The following is a 19,587-nucleotide window of genomic DNA, read 5'->3' as shown; positions in this document are numbered from 1 at the left end:
CTAATTTGTGAGGTGCTCTGTGTTTCCTTGCAGCAGGCCGAGGAGGCTGTACAGACAGAGGGCTCCCAGCAGCTCCACCTGCAGCCCAACGACTCATCTGGGAAGCAGCAGCCAAAGAGGTTACACGTCTCCAACATCCCCTTCCGCTTCCGAGACCCTGACCTCCGACAAATGTTCGGGGTGAGATAATAACTGCAGCACACACACGCACAGGTTGACATACACTCCTTTAGTGTAGTATATAGTATTTGCTTTCCATGAACAGAAAATGAACTGTGACAAATTCAAATAAATTGTGAAATGGGTGATCAAAGATATTTATGAGCAGAGATAACTGTGTTTAATCAAGGGTCGAGAGCTGTCACCCCACAGAGAGCAGGTTCAGGGTTCGAAGCCCATATTTTGCATCTTTTCCCTGTGCCAGTGCGGGTTCCCTCCAGGTGCTCCAGCTCCCACCTACAGATATGCTCATTAGGTTAATTGGCAACTCTAAATTGCCTGTAGGTGTGAGTGTGAATGGTTGTTTGTCACTATCTGTCAACCCTGTGACAGTAACTTGTCCACTGGGATTTGTACCATCCCCTCCTGCAAGCCTGCATGGATAAGTGGTATAGATAATGAATGACTTTCACATTTACTTCAGTCTACATTTGCTGTGATGCACTAAGAAATAATCCAGAGCTGATGGTGGTTATCGCAGCAAAGTATACCTGTATTGTAGTTTGTTCAATAGCACGGTGCAGACTGCTCAGGTGAAACTAAGAGGTTGTCCTCGAGATGGAAATTTTAACTGATCTTGGATTTCTTTATTAGACTGTCAGTGTCTAAAAACCTGTAGATCTGCAGCTGAAATCTTAGAATAGTCAATCAACACAAGTTTGATGTGCACCTCTAAGTGCTGACGTTTCTGTTGGTGTATGTTTTTTGGCACTATGTTAAAGCTGTAGATCTGTTGACCGTACTTTATATGGCTAAACACTTTCATTGTTGCTGTACAGCTTTAAAATTATGTGCGTCACTGATACAATTCCACATCTAAATCAGAGGACAATTACACTTTCATTTTGTTCTTTGCAGTTAGGGGCAGAAGGGAGAGAAGCCTGAATACCTGCTGACTGTCAGGAGCTTTTATACATGAATAAAAGAGGTTGTTTAATTTTAGCAATAACTTACATTACGGCTGTGAATTCACCAAACAAAGTGATCAAAATACAACTTTTAAGGTTTAAGTTTCTGCAGCATTTTCTGAGCTGGCAGGTGGTTGACCTTGTAACTGATACTAAGATGCTGTGTATTGCTGGATTCACATTGCCAACCCTGGCTGGGAAGCAAAGCCAAAACAGCGGTGAGGATAGCACGTCACTGGAGTACAGAAAAATACCAGTCTGTGTTTTAACCCACAAGTCGACACCATCAGAGTCCTTTTAGCCACTGGTCCACTGAATGCAAATTTGTTCAGTTGAGTTGTTGAGTTTCATTTGAGTTCACAAAGAAATATGTAAAAGTCATCAACAAATTAAATGCATAATTGAATATTCATTTTATCTCAATGGACAGTTTGAAGAGACCATAAATTCATACATTCAACAGTGACAGCTGATGGAACAACCTGTGGCATTCCCATTAAAAACATCCTCTCTGCCCTCATCGCCTTATATTTAAATCAGCTAGCTCCTGTGCAATGATTTTGTTGTTGGTGATTTTGGAACATCTATTAAAGAGTCAGTTTTTGCTGTGTACGCACTGAACTTATCACTTATCACCTCATAAGCAACTGTAAAGCTCATCAAGCCCCTTCCCTCCCCTTCCTTCAGTAGTATTTAAGGTGAGATCTATGAACATGCTATTATGAAGAGCATTTCCAGAAGCACAAGGAGCTTTGTTTGTAGCAGTTTTGTGCAAAGCAGCAGCAGTGAGTGTTGTCCATCACTGGGTTTGTTTAATTTAGCTTAGCTGTGTTGTATGGCTGCAGCCCTGCATTAAAATGGAAATAGATGTCCTTAGATAAGATTTTTTTGTTTTTATAATCTATCTGTTTGTTATAAATACATCATATATCATCTCATCTGTCTTTGTTTGAAATGGCAGTTGTCTATGAAAATCTGAATCTTGTGTGTGAGAACTTGTTGTTTGGAGCAACACAAGTCTGCAAGATCATAAACCCACATGTAACTGCAACAAGTAAACAACTGGTTTCTGTGTAAGGCAGAAAAAAAAATTCACATCTCAAACTCAGGGCAGAAGCATGACAGCCTTGAAAGACATAACAGGAACAATTTGACAAGTCCAAAACATATTCTGAGTGTTTGACCTAGAACTGGCTGTGTAGTGGCAGCGTAGTGGTTAGCCTCACAATAGGAAGGTTGTGGGTTTGGTTTCCTGCCTGAGGCCTTTCTGTGTGAAGTTTGCATGTTCTCCCCCTGCTGAGTGGGTTCCCTGCAACCATCCAAAGACATTGTGTTTAGTATAATTGGTGATTCTAAATCGTCCGTAGGTCTGAGTATGACTGTGAGTGGTTGTTTGTCTCTGTCTGTTTCTGCACGTTGGCCCTGTGATGGGGACCTGACCAGGGCGTACCTGGAAATCTGGAGATGGATAAGCGGTAGAATATGAATAACTGAATGTATTTAAGTCTATGGAAAAATGTCCCTGCTTCTCAACAGATTTATCAGCTAATTACATATTTTCTCACTCTCTTAAATTCTCCAATATGTTTACTAGAAAAAAAAGGAAAAAACGATGGTTCCATTAAATGAAAATAGCTGGTGGATTGCCTCACACATGCAAACAGGCAAATTACTGGGTGTAGAAAGTTCTAACATTTCATATAATAGAGGATTGGAGATTTACTCCCCTCCGATATCACATCCCTACTCAGCCAATTGAGTGGAACATCTCTTCCTGCTCCGCTTCTCCAGACTCTGAGCTCTTGATGTAAGGGAAAGAGGAGGGGATGGAAAGGCCAGTGGAGACATAATTAATGGAATTCCTCAGGGTCAAGGTTAACAGGGAGTGTATCCTCATTAGCTGTATATAGGGTGACATCTGTGATGTGTGTGTGTGTGTGCGTATTTGGATTTATGTACATGTTTAAGTATGTTTATTCTTGAAAATTTTCCCCCATCAGTCACCAGGGGAAGACTCCAAGGCCCTAGAATTAACCAATGACATCATAGGTAGCAAAGGGAAAGTTGTAAATAGAAATGAGAAAGGGGATGAGGAGTGGAGGAGAAGGGAATTAGAAGAGGTAGCCAATCTAATAGCTCTCACTACAATCAACATTGCTCAGGGGTCATCCAGCCCTTTTCAGAACAGGATCGCAAAGACTGAAGATCCAAGTCTCTTAAGCCTCAGGAAAACTGGAGCCAGGAAACTTTTCTCTGTCACAGCAACTTTTATTGTCCAAGAAAGCTTTCTTGAGAATTTGTAACAAAGGCAAAAAAAAAAAAAACACTCAAGATTCAAGTTTAAAAAAAAATCTGGTTTGTGACTTCTCAGCTTTGACAATGAGTCCTGTCAAACATTTATGTGATAGATATTTTACATAGTGAGCCAGATTTATACACAATAAAAATAAAGGTGGAAGTCTTTGATACAGGGCTGAACTGTATGTCACTGCATTAACATGGGGCCAGCTGCAGAGATATTAAATGCACATAATGCTCAGCTAATCAAGAGCAGAGCAATGAACTGATTACTTAATTACCCTCTGTTAAACATAACAAAAACAACATTTTAATAAATCCCATAACAGTGGGAATGAGCCATTCAGATGTAATGGTGGTTATTCAGATCAACTTATAATTTCATTGTGTTCTCATAGCTCAGCACCCACCTGGTGTTAACAACACAGCAGAAAGGAATCTGCTGCCCCAGAGTCTGGATTTTTCTGAAGAGGTTTTTGGTTGGATGACGACAATACAGTCTGTGGGTGATGAACTCAAGACATTTTCACATTTCTTTCTGCAGCATAAGATACATCAGGATTTCCTTTGACAGAGTTTCTTTAAGCTTTAGTGGTCTGTTGCTACAGAGGTTTTCAGGGACATAAATTCTAGAACAAGTTGCATGTTTTGCGGTGGTGTCATTGTGACCAGTAGGTCTATAGTTAACAATACCTTTTCATCACCAGTGCTTGTGTTTTAGCTTCAAATATTATAAAGTTATTCTCTTTTTTTATGTATTTTGGGGGCTTTTTAGGCCTTTTATTCAGACATTCATTGGCAGAGAGGCTGACTGGAAACAGGGAGGGAGAAAGGGGAATGACCTGCAGCACAGTTCCCTTGGTCAGGTTTGAACCACTGATGGTGCAATTACATGGCATGCACCCAGTGGAGTTGCCCCCAGTGGCCATTGGATAGAATGCAGGTTTAAGGTTCTGCAGCACTTTCTTATCTCTTCAGAGCAATAGTCTGCATCCACTTTTAAAGACACTATGACCGTACAGGACTTTGTGACCAAAACCTCCAAGTATCAATCATTTGCTGCCAAAAACAGGACATGAGAAACTATTAAACAAAATTTGTTTCAGAATTAAGTCAAGTAAGTTGTTAAGTAAATTCCAAATCTATTCGGCAGGCAGCAAAGACATCTGCAGTTTTATCTTTATCAATTGCAGGATGAGAAAAGTTCTGAGTGTAATGTCGGCAGTTGTGGCTCTGGAGGTAAAATACTGAATTGTCCCAGATGTCTCAATATTCACGTGTGTGTATGGGTTAATATTGGCTTGGACTGTGAAGCACTTTGAATGGTTGATATGATTAGAAAAACACCCTGAGTACACTCCAATTACCTTTTACCATTCACCAGGGACCCCAGGATGACATGTTAATCTACATAATTAGTCGGCAAAAGATTGCAATGTGGACAGTGGATTCATATTCTTGTGCCCTGTGAGATGAGAGATCCACTTCAGGCCTAACAATGGTGTGAATCTTTGGTTTGAAAGCAATTGGTCATTTTAATTACTGATAGTGAGTTGTCTCTTTATTTTGCTATTTTCACACATCCAAACTGTTAACCCCCTAACTGTATTGTCTGACATACTAGACTGTTGTCTAGCTAGCTTGTCCATCTTGGTCTTGAGGTGATTATTAGGGCTCAAGGCAAACAACCAGCTGCCTCTTTAAAGGCAGATTGCCCTGTCTCTATTGTCAGGGTGCTCAGTTGTTGGGAGCCCTGATATAATTTCTGCTGCAGTCTGGCACTTTATAAATAAAAATTTCCATGCTGTATCCTTGCTGTAAGCCATCTTTAAAGACACAGTTTCAAATGTTGCACCACTGGCTGCACTCTATTCCCACCAAGCTCCTAACTTTTTTTTTCTTTTTTTTTCCACTTCAACAGCAGTTTTGTAGTTTTGATCTTCTGTGTTTGGTGGCTGTCTTCCAGTGGAGGATGTAAAAGCCTTTCCGGACTCTCACACACACGTGCATGCAGCATATACCCTAACACATCCTCTCTCTTATCCCTGTTAATGGCCCACCTTTAAGGATTAATGGCTGTGGGCAGGGCGGCAGCACTGCAGTCAAGATTCCATCTGGGCTCTGCCTTCACCGCAATGGGCTCCAGTGACTTTCTCCTCCATTCACTTAAAATGGGACTTGTGAGCAACTGGCTCAATCTCCCAATACGGTTCTGCTAGACTACCACCACAATGCAAACAAAGGCAATAGCTGGGGCATTATAGCAAATGGAATTCTGTGTCATTTCAGCAAAAGCAGTAATAGAAAAGCAATACGAGAGCGTTAAGCAAAGCCATATAAAGAAGTTCAATCAAAGGTGATGCAGCCACAAGCTGGAGGTCTGTCTTTGTGAATTGCACAATAATACACAGTTGTGCTCAAACATCTCTAGAAATCCAGCTCAGGACACAGAATTAAAGCCAGATTGTTGGATACTGTTGCAGAGACACATGAGGCAGAGAAAGTACGGCTTCGGAAAGGAATAAAACTGGGTTCATTACCCAAGCTTATTTGAGTTTAATTCATAATTAGAAAAACACATTTGGAAGGAAATTACTAGGCCGGGGAAGAGGGTTTTAATGGTAGAATGATAATTGGCATTCACAGCACCACTTCGCTGATTCAATTCTCTCATTCGCAAGATGTCGCTGAAATCTGTAATCTAGTTCTGCACCTCAAATAATTCCCTGGGTCTGAAAATTCACACTACTCATTTACCCAGGGTGATTTGGATTTTTATACTTAACTCAAACAGCAGGGAACCAGTCCCAGTCTGACCACATGTCAGTTTTTCTGGGGTTTGTTTTGGCCCTTCATAAGTTTCTTGTAATAATTTCTGATGCGTGGAACCAAAATGTCTGCCAGTGGATCCAAGCCAAAATGTCTGCCAGTGCCTGACTGCAGTCACAGAAGGACCTCTGCTCATTTAGCTCCACACAGAGTGAAACTTCATAAGATGATATGCAAGACCACTGCCGTCCCCTGAGCCTAAGCTGTGTTTAATTAATAAGCAGGCACTTAGTGAGCCTGCTGCAACAGGGTCCTTACGGTCACAGTCCCTGTGGTAGGAGAGTCCAGATGAGTAAGTCATTAGACACTCAGCAGACATACATACAAGCACATACTGTATACACACAAACACACATGATCTGCAGCATTATATGTGTGCGTGGGTGCATGCATGTTTGAGGTGAGCACCAGGGATTGGGCTTTGTGCTAATGGAGTTTTAATGACACACCTACTCCTGCCTAATCACCACTTCTGGAGGCTTCCAGCATTCCAGGTAGCCCAGTGTTCCCAGCAAGGGAATTTTTTTAATGTCTCCTGTTCATGGTTACACTCTCATTTGCCTCCCCAATTATTCCATAAGGCTTCACACTAACCAGCTCTGCCACCAAGGAGGGAAGGTGTAATTATAATCTAAAAACCTACTAATTTAGACCAGCATATCGGTGCAGCAATGGGGCCGATTTGCACTGAGTGGGTAGTTAGAAAACCCGTGCTTTGCCTTTGTTGTGTGCACCCAGTGATGCCAGTGTTTTTGTGTTGATTAAAACTTTGGAGTGTTTGAAATAGAGGGGGACAGTGACAGCCATGATTCTCAATGATTATATCGGTGCCATAACCACAAACAATAATCAGAATTAGTTTGTATATTTCAGGCATTATTTTTTCTCCTCTTTAAGTGAAAAGTTAATAGGAACCTGTCCCCTAAATGATTAGCGTTTAATACGAATCAGAGGGGCTTCATTTTTTCAATTTTGCTACCTAGTAATTGGGCTGGAAAGAAATATTGTAATTTTAATGGTCAACTTCATCCAGACAAGCTATCCACACACTGTACTGACCAACATCTAAATATATTGGCTAATTATTTTTTATTATCCAGGCCAGTAAAAAAAGTGCTATATTTGTTTCTGTGCTCAACATGTATTGAGTTTCAAAAGAGCAGCACTCCTCTGTGAGAGAAACACTGCATCCGTAAACTCACTGACGCTGATGCTCACTTTTCTGTCTCCCTGGAAAAAAAAAACATTAATTTGAACTAATGTAGTTGACTTCCCTCAGAGGCCAAACCCTTGGAGAGAAAGCAATAGATGAAGGAAAAGAGAGATGGTAGAAAAACAGCATCGGCTGCTGGAAACATGAAACCAGGATCTCTGGTGTAGAGATTACACACTGTATCACTGCTACCAATAACAGTAGTTTTTTGCGTGATAAGACATTTAGATGTAATTACATTAAAAAGAATTAATTTGAAGTAAGCACACCAAGAATCTCATTAGTGTATAATGTTTGGAGTAAATGATAATAATAATGGAAGTGTTGATAATAAAACAGATTAAAGTGCTATTCAGCCTCTGTTTATAACTTAACAGTACTGCTGGAAATCTGTGTTTCACTGTTGTCGCTGCTTGAAAGTTTTGACCTCATCTACTCGGCATCCCTGATGGTTTTGATTCTGGAGTGTTCACCTATTACCAATAGTATTTCCCAGTGTGCATGCACACCCCTAGGCTCCATGTATAGATACAGGTGATACATCGGAGCATCCCTCTTTACTTAAAGTCTCACATCATATCACACATCATACTTACCAGCTGTTGCCTCTGTGGTTGTTAGTGTGTAACTGAACAATCCAAATGTTTATAAAGTAAAAACCTGATTATATTCAAAGCTAATTATTTGTCTTGCTTTTGATCACATGGTCTGATTGAGACAAAAGACAGTGACTGGGCAGCACAGCTGTGTTGTTGCCCCACAGCAAGAAGGTTGCGGGTCTTGTTCCCAGGCCTTTCAGTTTCCTCCTACCATCCAATGACGTATATTATTAGATTATTTAGGTTGGTGACTCGAAATCGTCCATAGGTCTGAGTGAGAGTGTGAGTGTTTCTTTGTCTCTCTCTGTCACTGTATGTTGGCCCTGCGATGGCCCTAAAATGTGAGCTGGGATTGGTTCCAGTCCTCCCCGCCTTGAAACGGATAAGCAATAGAAGATGAATGAATGGATGAAAAAACAGTGACTAAACTTGACGCTGCTTCATCGTGTAATTTTTTCTCATTCATCAGCTCATTGATAGCGATCAACAAAATTGAATTGTGCTGAACACAGCTGCGTTTGTGTTGTGACTCCACGAGTGCATGTGTGTGCATTTGCACTGGTCTGCCCTGCCTCACCGATGGTATTGCTGACAGAGTAATTAGTTCTAATGAAATAACACAGCCGTTGTGGACAACAATTAAAGTTGGCTTTTTTTCCACTCATTAGGCTTAGTGCAGGAGCACTTTCATTTGCCCCAGTTCTTAATGATCTGATCTGAAGGACCACCCAAGACCCCTACGCACACAAACACACACACACTCATACACAAAATAACAGCACACAAATAAGTATGGCCATAATTTGTAACTGTTTAATTTCACTGACTAACATTTCACATTCATAAAACTTCTTACTCAACTATTAGTTTTTTAAAATGCATCCAGTGACCACATCAAATTCATGAGCCGCACCCAAACCTTATATAAAAAACATTAAATGTACATTCACCTAAAGGAAAAATATAATTTCCAAAATTGTGTTAAAGAAATAATTTACTAAAATGAATTGCACACAGTCAAAATAATGAGATAGTGCGTGTATATAATTCCTGTATGACAGATTTTTGCCAGACGAGGAAAGGAGGCAGGTTACTGTTGGTTCACTAACACTTGAGGAGGGACTCCAAGGTTTTTGGCTGGTACATGAATCCAGTACATTTTCTTTATATCTTTTTTGCAACGAGCCAGAAATTCTGATCCCCAGTTGGCTGGTACTATGCTCTGTTCCCCTTCTGCTTGGACTCTCCAGCTGTTCATATGCGACGGCAGAAGAAAGACACTCTTATGGATTAAGATAGAGGACTTGTAGCCATTTATCTCTGAATATCAGACAGGACGCAGTGTTAACCTCTACAATTGATGCGCTAAAGGCATATATTTTTTAACTGAATAGGAACAAAGAATTAAAAGATACTTCAAAGACAAGAGTGTAATTGTATTACTGCCGTCAGTTGTGAGTAACAGTTGCCTGTTGAGTCTCATGGTTCTGGTTGCGTCAATGCATTCAGGATGTGAGATTAACTGTTCTGTTGAGCTGTCTAAGAAAAGAGGATTATGTGAAGACTGCAGAAAAAAAATGAAGGCAGTCTGAAAAAAACAGTGATGTTTTTATCTCTTCTTAACAAATCCCTCAGAGGGAATTAGTTAAAGCATGATATGATTTCAGAATGGGGTTGACCAAGCATGTAAAGACCCCAGGACCGAATGTGGTCACAGACTATAGCCTCTGTTTGATCCCAAAACAACAAACAACAAAGAACTAGAAAGAGATACAGAAAAAGAATTGCATAGAGACACAACATGACAAGAGAAAATGGGAGTTGCATTGTCTGAAGTCATTTTGTGTCTGTTTGAGCCCCTGCGTAACAGGACTGGGGGCCTTTTGCATCTCCATGTTTAAGGTCCATTGTGTCATATCGTGTCCATTCTATAACAATTTTGTATTTCTGTATGTGATGATATTGCTCTCCACAGTTGTGTGACTGTGTCGTCTCAGCCGAAAATGGTACTTAATAGAATAATAGACGAAGTCCAAGTGCTCAAGGAAGCAGGGAACACACGCACAACAGGGTGCAAAACACAGGCAGCAGGTAAGATAAGAGCAGCAAGTCCCCAGCATGACAAGCACAAAGGGAAGCACACATTGTGTCTGCTGTGAATGTAGGAGCGCAAGAGACAGCGTGAAGGTTGGAGGGAAACTTCCGGGGATTTGCAAAGGGAAACAAGTGAGCAGGTGAATCTGTGAACTGGAGGAAAGTCCAAGGACATGTGGTGTTTGGCGATAGAACCATGAGCAGAGAAGTATGAGGACTTTCCTTTTGTTTGAATTGATAATGTGTCTGGTTATTTAGTGCAGGCTGACCATCTTGTGTACCAGTTAACGATAAATTTTTCCTTGCTGCTGCTGACGACAGAAACTCTTATGCTGAGTCTCAAATCAGATACTGAGACATACTTCCTCTGTCACAGGCTTTCTCGAGTTTGAAATAAATTTTCACCCTTTCACACCTCTGATTAATGTTTCTATGTATTCTCCTACATCGCAGTCTGTGTGTTGTTATTTACCATACAGCCTACATGTCCAACATGTATATGGCCTGACGCGTGTTTTGCTGGTGGACTTTTTCATCTTCAGGGCTGATCCTGGGGCTGTGACCTTGCGTTTGCACTGCTGCCTGCTCCATGTTTATTTATTTATTGAAATAAACTACTTGATTCAAGGTCCAGTTATGTGGGAGCACAAGGCTGAGCATTACCATACTGTCTGGCAAGGTTAGATCACATAGTCATGAGTTCATCTGCGTTCCTGCAGCACAGGCTCCATTTGAGCATCTAGAGAACTGTGGTCCTGATAGCTGGAACTTTGTTTATACACTCAAGCTGATTAATTTTGCAATTAAATACATTTCAAATGTGTGCTTTCTGAGAATCATCATTGTGCATGAAGGAAAGAAATACAAAACTTTCCTCTCCATTTATAGAAAATAAAAATGCAAATAATTGTAATAATAGAGAAATGAAAAGGGTTTAAATTAACAGCAGGTAAGGAGACGGACTAAAGGGGAAACACGTGCATCCATTATTTAAAACCAGTTTCAAAGAGGTGCTAAACTGTTAATAGTGTGTGTCTGTGTGTTTATGTGCCTATGGTTTTTTCCTCTTCGTTGCAGTAGTTTAGCCTTCATCTTGTAGTCTGACCTCATACTATTAAAGATGGGTATCATCAGAATAATCAGACCCTTAGATACAGACAGACATTGTGTGAAGACTAAAAGCTTTTGAAAGCACACTGATTTAATATTCATCATTTGTACTCTTGTCGATAATTAAGGATGCAGCATTTATCAATGCATACAATATTTATACAGTGGCATGAAAAAGCAAGTGAACCCCAGGGAATTACCTGAATTTCTGGATACATTTGTATTAATTTATGATCTGATGTTCATGTTAGTTTCAGCTATGTAGAAACGCAATCCTGTTTTTTGCAGTAACAGAAGTCATGGGATGAAAAACCGTGACAACAAGGCCATGGGTCTTCTGTCAGTATGTCAATGTGACCTCACTGTTGTGTTGTCATAGTTATTATGACGGGGCGAAAAGTGCAATGATGTAGTTGATAATGCAACAAAGTAGATGAACTGGTCAACGAAATGACAGATTAAAGGTCAACATTGGTCGGTTGTTCAATTTTGATTTTTCTATTATCTATGAGCGTCACACAAAATTAACCAGTGCTCATTTTAACCCACACCAGCATCTTTTCTGAGTCATCACTGTTATTGTAGAAGCACTGCTATTCAGTTCGTGTTTATTATTGTAACCGTAGCAACAGAGGTCTTTTACAAATACCATAGGGATGCTGTTTCAGAAGACACTGACTTGGCTCTCCACAGCAGCAGTGGTAAAGCAGACTTAAGAAATTAATGATTGAATGATGATAAACTTTATTTATGTGGCACTTTTCTTCACGCTGTTAAGGGGTGCTTTACGGAAGAAATAAAATCAGACAGGGCGAATAAAAGGCACAGGAAAAGTTAAAACAACGAAATGAATAAGATACAAATAAATAGGATTATCTTTATGAATAACAGACATTATTGAAGATTTTTTTTTTATGGTTTAAGAAGCAATTTAAAAGAAACAAATGGCTTTGCATGTATGCATTTGACATCTGAGGGGCTGTAGTCTCTGAGAGCAGCGTAACACTAAAGCTAGCCAGTGCAGAGTTGCAAGTTTAGGGTAACGCAATTGAGCTGAGCAGCAGCAGTGAATAGCTGCTAAAACCCAAAGACAAAGTTTAAGCCTGAAAAAGAAAAACGGTTCTCCTACAGCAGCGTTTCTCATGTTTAAAAGCCATAAGGCCAATGTCTGATCCTGTATTGTGTCTCATGTGTCAGCTCTGCCACACATTCAGCATCAGTGTATCCAGTAATCAAGCTGAAAAGCGGTAAAGGCCTCTGCATCTGTTGTGGATCAGTGGTAATTTGGAAAAGCGCTATTGTTCCATACTATCACCCATGCTACTTGTGGGTATCATGTTAACGTACTACAGATTATAAAAGGTTAATATTTTTAAATATCTATATCTAAACAGATATAGATATATTTACTGACCATCTGCCTATGATGCTCCACAGTTCCAACACAATTTTTTTTTTCATTTGCATATAAATGAATGTTCATTCATTTATATGCATTTCTTGTCATTAGACGAGGCAAGTTTTGTTGTATAGCACATAATCCTACACAGAGGTCATTTAACATGCTTAACAGTTAAAAAACAAACATAAAACAGAGGTAAAAATCACAATAAAGAGACAGAATGAAACACAGATAATATATAATTGAAGCGCAAGATTAAAAAGCTAAATGAACCCAGTGGAGAACAGAGCATGTTTTGTTTGGATTAATCTGTAGGCCTTACTAACTAACTAAATAACCCAGCTCCTGCAGGTCCTATAGGCCCATTAGGCCCACATATATTAAACATTTCATAAATATTTTTTGGCCCGAGACTATTTAATGCCTCATAGACAACACAAATTTGAATTAAAATATGTAAGTAACCAGAAGCTAGTGCAAAGACTCGAGATCTGGAGACCTGTGAATATTACACAAAAACAATACGATGAAATTCTGCTGAGCTTTCCTCTGGTCATTAAAGTATCTCTACGGGCCAGTCCAGTCCAGGGTGAGGATGACGAAAAAAGGATAAGGGTGTGTTTCCTGTGTTAAACGCTATGCTATAAGGCAGATCTCTCATCCTGTGTAAACCCGTATGACAGTCCCACATTTAGCGCTTAGCATCAGTGTGCTGGAAGGCGTCGTCACCAGCACCACTCTACGTAAACAGCCAATTAAAGTGAAGCATGGAACCAATTAAGGCCATTAGATCCGGATCAGAGGAAAACATATAGGCACTGCCTGGTGAGAGAGGGCTTTGGCAGGTAATTGTTATGATGGTCTGCACCATGAGCAGATAAACAAACCTATGGTTTATCACGGACTGTCCCTCAAGCCGCTTGCACCCCAGCCTCCCAAAGCCCACTTCCTGTTATAAATTAGAGGCTTAGAAATAGTCCCTCTTTCTTATTTCTTCCTTTTTTTTGCTTGTTTTGTTTTTTTATTTATTTAAATGTATTTATTTATTTATTTATTTTATTTTTTAGCTTGGGAGGGGGAAAGCAAGATGATGGGCATCATTAAGATCAGTAGTGCATGCTGAGACATTTCACTTCTATGGCGTCTGCATCCACCATCATAATGTTCATTAACGCTGCATAGCCCTCGTCCACAACACACATGCATATGCACTACCTCTTTATTACCACAACAAAGCAAACACAGCATTAAACAGCATTAAGACTAAATGGATATTTTATTAATCCCATTGTGGGGTGAAGAGAAGTGTGCTAATTCAGAACTTTGACTGCTTGACTTTTTCAGCACAGCAGTGGGCGGGGTGTTGTGTTCTATTGAGCTCTTTTTTTCTCATACATACAAATATATGAGAATAGCACCAAACGGTGCAGGTCACCATGTTCTAATTATTGTCTTCTTCTTCTCTCTGTTTTTTTCCCTCATCCTCCCTCTGCCCTCCCTTGCTGTCTTTGACAGCAATTTGGCAAGATTTTAGACGTGGAGATTATTTTTAACGAGCGAGGCTCCAAGGTAAGTGTACTGCAACCATGCCTTCATGAACACACTCATCTTCCTCTCTCACACACATTTTCTAGCTGACTGTATTTGTCCCCTGGCCTCCTTCTCTCTTGTCGTCCTCTTCTCCTCTCACTGTTTCTGCAGTTCTCTCTCGTTCTCTCTCTCCCCTCCCTTATAGTAATTATGGACCTATCAGTGACACTTGCCTCCAGGCAGCTTTTACACCTCACTGTACTGTCATACACTGTGACATACATTGAATCGCTCCCACTTATCTTAATGATGACAGGAGTCACACAATCTGCAGACACACACTGTCTTACCTGGTTAGCTTCCCAAACTATTCAGATAAAAAAAAGGAGGAATCAACAATATGCTAATATAGGCCACTAAGAAAATACGGATAAAATGGAGTTGAGGTCAGATTTACAGTGGTGGAGCCAGTTGCACCAACTGTTGCATCATTATGATGTGGTTGCAGATTTACACATCACTAAATTAAAAGCAGGTTGCACCACAACCTCATGTTGTGCTATTAATATCTACATCTAATAAGCTGCAGCTGACAATGCTTTATTTATACAGGAGGGAGTGCAACATAAAAAAACTCTGAAATGTCAGCACTGATGCTTTTTGGAAATATAAAATATTTAAATATTACATAAAATGGAAATATCAAGATTCAAATGTATAAAATGTATAATTTAGAGGTTGTAGTTTCCTAGATTGTGTGTTAAAGGGTTTGACTGTGTTATATATTCAATAGCATTTAGCAATATAAATGCTAATGCTAATGCTAAATGCTAATGCTGTATTGAGCTAAAAGCTCAATACACGAAAAAAAAACTAATACCTCTAGTTACAAAAGAGAAAATAGCAATGATAGACTGAATGTCTTCTGTTAGGAAGCATCATCAGGCAATTCCAGATCTTTTAAAGCATATTTCATTGCTTCATATGTGAACAGAGAAATACACAAAATTAAATCTAGCTCATTTTGATTGAATACAAATGAAATGAAATAATTTTGAATGTTTTCACTGCTTTATCTTGTGAATCTCTTTCGAATCCATTTTATATCTCATTCTATGCAGAAGTGCACCCATACTACTGCAGTTGGGCCTGTGTGTATGAATGCGATACTTTAACAGTACACAATCAAAGTTCCAGAGAAAAGAAGCGTTGAAAAAGAGGAAATTTATGTGTTAACTAATATCAGCTTTAATTTTGTTATTTATGTGGCTGAAGCAAGTTTCCTTGTTCTTTTCTTTCTCTTTTTTTGCTGTCCCTGAGCTAACAGACCAAATTGTAACTTTGGGTGCAGCCATATCAAATAGATCATATGTTGAAGATTAGCTCTTTTGAATAAAAAGGCTACATAAACGTTGGTGCAGTGCCTCCAGGTAGGTACCTTTGCTTTTTGTGGATAAAGGGTAGCCACATGACTGAGCAGAGAGAAAGTGTCTGAGAATGTCAACTGGGGACAAATAAATTCCTATATGCCTACTGCCAAAGCCTTTACGCTGATTCTTAATCACTACTCACGTAAGGCACGCGGCACATTTGAATTTCAATCAGGATGATGTGAATCATGCACCATGGCCTTCAGATCACAGTCCAGCTGAAAACCTATGGGAGATATTGCAGGAAACATATCAAATTGTTTGACTCTCCCACATTCACCACCAAAAAAAGTTTAAGGTAATTCATCATCATACAAATTTCCAATAACACCAATTCACTGAGACGCTTCATGACGACTTTTCATTTAACTCTCCATCTATATGTTCTAACATTCTTCAACTTAATGGTTTTCACAGCATATTCATGACACCAGCAAGCAACAACAAAGTGGTTCCTACTTATTTAGATGCAGAAGTCATAGATTAACATTTGTAGCTATGGGGCTCACAGGATAACCAGCTTTTGATTCAGCGTGATCATTAAAAAGTAACACAGAAAAGGACACGTAGCTACCAAGACAGCATCCTGCCTTGGTAGCCCTCCCACTGTTTCCTTCCATATGCACTCTTTCTCCTTCAGCAGGCTTTACATTCTGCGCCTGTCTGGTCATATCTCACTCCTCAGAACCGCAGACCAGAATTATTCACACATGAAAAGAAGCAGAGCATCTGCATGCAGGGTGAAGTGCAGTCAACACACCCATACATGTTAAAAGAATGTCAGAAGGATTAATTTTGCTCCTACTTCACATCGTTAAATGTATTTTTTATCTGCTGCTCATCCAGCGCAGGCCTGTGTGTTATTTGTGATCAGCAGAAGGCAGTGAATCCTGTATATGCATATAGGATCACGGCATCCAGTGCCATTCACACATATTATCTCAGCGAAGCAATTACAGAGAGAAGACCGGCCCAGGATACATGGGTTAAAAGGATTGGCTCTTTGTCCAACGGTCGTGTCTGCCAGGCATATCAAATGGAGCTCATTTTCTGTCTCCATACCATAAACTCAGCAGTGACAGAGCAGACCCAAAGCACAAGGGTCTGTCCATCATCCTGTCTGTCTACAAGACAAAGGCCAATCCATAACAAGACAACCTGCTGCGTTCATGAAGCTGCTGGGTGTGTGACCTGTTCGGCTCACACACAGCTCCATTTCATCTATGGCTAACCAGCTGTCTCAGCGCACATTCTGGCACATCTTGAAAAAATTTTAATGTATATAATGTAAAAATATAAATTAGCAAAAATATTAGATCCAGATTCACCTGAAGAAAAAGTGAAATCCAGTATCTCTAAATATTTATAAATGTATATATTTGATTTTGAGTTGGGTCAAATTACATTAAATTCATACAGTATTATTCCAACATATCACTTAGTGGATCGATAAGTGCTAATTGTTGGGAAGAGTCCTGACTGGAGAGTGTTCAAACGACAATCATGGACACCTACCCACCAAAGAGGATAGACCTCAGAAGGTCATGATTAATAAGTCTTGCTATTGGGAGAGTGATGCATTAAGCCCTTGACCTCTGAATTTATTTAGAAATGTATAAAACTTTTATTATTTGTGTTTTTGCTCTCAAGCAGATCATTAATTAAATGCAGATTGGTAATTTGACTATAGCAAATAGAATAGATGTTAATTTAGATATGATGCAAATTAGCAAAAACAAGCAATATGGATTGTTCCTATGAGAAACCAGTGCTTTCAAAAGGTTCCCAGGTTTGTATCAAATATGCACGCATACCATGACTGCTGCCATTGTTCCACATTATTTGTGGACCAAAGTTTTAACGTAGTCTCTACAGCAAACTTCAGTGGCCTCATGCTTCTGTCTGTCTAAAATCCTTATGAAAACACCCATTTCCTGATCCAGCAGGTGTCTGTTCACAGAGAAACTAATTCAACTAAGTGGTTCGCTGACCTGATGTGACTGTGTCTGATTGTCCAGCCAACTGGCCTGACCCCATAGAGAATCTGTTGTATCGTCAAAAAGGAAGATGAGAAACAGTCGATCCGACAATATAGAAGAGCTGAAGGCCAATGTGAAAGCCACCTGGGCTTCAAGAACACCTCAGCAGAACCACAAGCTGATCTTCTTCCTGCCGCACTACACTCATGTAATCATTCCTGCTACACAAGCCTCAGCCAAGTAGTGAATACATACTTCTCTGTATTCTAAGTCGCTTTTTTAATGATCATAGTATATATTATACTATTTTGAGCTATTGGAATTTTAATTTTCATGAGCTCTAAGACTCAGTCATCAAAATTAAAACAAAAAGTTTTTCACTCCTGAAAATAAGAACCTCTTATATATGAAAGTTGTATTCATATTTTCTTAGAGGGAAATAAAGAACTTCTCTATTTATGTTCCTAGATGTCAGACCCAGTGTGATAAATGGTCATGACTCAAACAAACTCCCATGTTATCCAGCAGTCTCACCATCAGTGAGGATCCAAGCTCAGTTATTGGTTAAAGACACCCAACAGAGTGACATTTATCATAAGCAATGACAGATATTCTCGGGCAAGGCTTGTTGTCATATTCTAAGAGCAGCCGAAAAAACTAAAAACATCTAAATGAGCTGCAAACACGTATTCACTGCAGATAACATGATGCAGCCAGCATGCATGGATCCTGTGGGAGCAGGGAGGGACTGAGTGAGAGGATTTGAACCAAACACACCAGTAACTGGTTCTTCAGTGAGTTGCAGGGATTTTGGAACCAGGACTCAGTTATTCCATTGCCAGGGCTCAATGCACAGGAGACATTGCAACCACAGACTGTAGAAAAACAAGAAAGACGTTATGAAGCCTGGAGGTTAGGTTTGCAAAATTGAAAATGTAAATTGAAGCAACAGCTGAGTGAAGCTGAGACATGTGAGCCACAAGCTACAAGATCTGGGCCCACTAATTCTATGGTGTGATGTTCAAATTCTTTACTGAAAACCACCAGGCTCCAAATAAAGACTAAGAAATCAAAGGAGTACATATATATACATACATATGTATCCTTTGGTGGGTTATTAAACCTCCTTCATTTCCACTTGTGTATGAATTATGATCATTATATTTTCATGCCCTGCATGAAAAATTAAAGCATTATGGGTAAAAAATTATTCTCAATAGGAACGAAAAGAGGAAAGACTCCAAAACTCCAGCACCAGTTTGCATACTTCAGACACTCATATTTAGTGACTTTACAGTGAGCGTAACAGGCTTCGCAATATAACAGCATTATATTCAGATACACCACATCAACCGAGTGAAACTAAATGTTTGTGTGTTTCTGCCACCAGAATCTTAGCATCTAAAGAGCTGCACATGCACCAAGGCTTCAGTTCAGCCTGAGCAGATGCCATCTCAATGGGCCCCAGGGATTGAAGTTCAATGGCCACACCGGGGCCATAATAGCAGAAAATTATGTATGCTGTAGTTCTGGTGCTGAACAAGCAGCATCTAGAAACATATATCTCTTCACTAATGTCAGTATTTGCTACTTAATGAACATCTATACATGTGCAATTCCCAATACAGTTTTTATTTAAAATCTATATTATGTAATTAGTGATTGATTTGTGATGTGATATTGTAAGCCACTGGAGATTTCTGCCTACTTGAATACAACCTACACCTCAACTAATTAATTTGAAGGGCTTGCTGCAGATCTATTTTACTACCATGTAATTTACACATAATGCAGATCACCAAGGTGGTGACCAGTGATGATAAGTGGTCGCAGGGAGGCTTCCTCAGCTCTTATTCCCTTTCAGTTTATTCTCACTGATAGACCAGGTCTTGCAGTGTAGGAGGATCTGGAGCCATGCTTTACTCACTCATAGGCAGCGTGAGTGAGCCGCATCTCCAGGCCCTGTCTGAGACGCA

The 19,587-nt window shown here is 39.8% G+C and overlaps 1 protein-coding gene across 1 annotated transcript in view; it reads left to right on the top strand.

The window, feature by feature from the left end:
- The window catches only part of rbfox3a (RNA binding fox-1 homolog 3a), a 555,532-nt gene that overhangs the window by 510,090 nt on the left and 25,855 nt on the right, over positions 1-19,587 (top strand). The window contains exons 7-8 of the mRNA XM_029527245.1: positions 34-180; positions 14,188-14,241. Of these exons, the coding sequence (XP_029383105.1) occupies positions 34-180; positions 14,188-14,241 (201 nt within the window). The remainder of the gene's footprint in view (positions 1-33; positions 181-14,187; positions 14,242-19,587) is intronic.

This window comes from Echeneis naucrates, chromosome 19, assembly GCF_900963305.1.
Source record: "Echeneis naucrates chromosome 19, fEcheNa1.1, whole genome shotgun sequence".
In the NCBI taxonomy this organism is placed as follows: domain Eukaryota; kingdom Metazoa; phylum Chordata; class Actinopteri; order Carangiformes; family Echeneidae; genus Echeneis; species Echeneis naucrates.
Note: the sequence above shows the minus strand (reverse complement) of the source record. Positions and strands in the feature narration are given on the sequence as shown.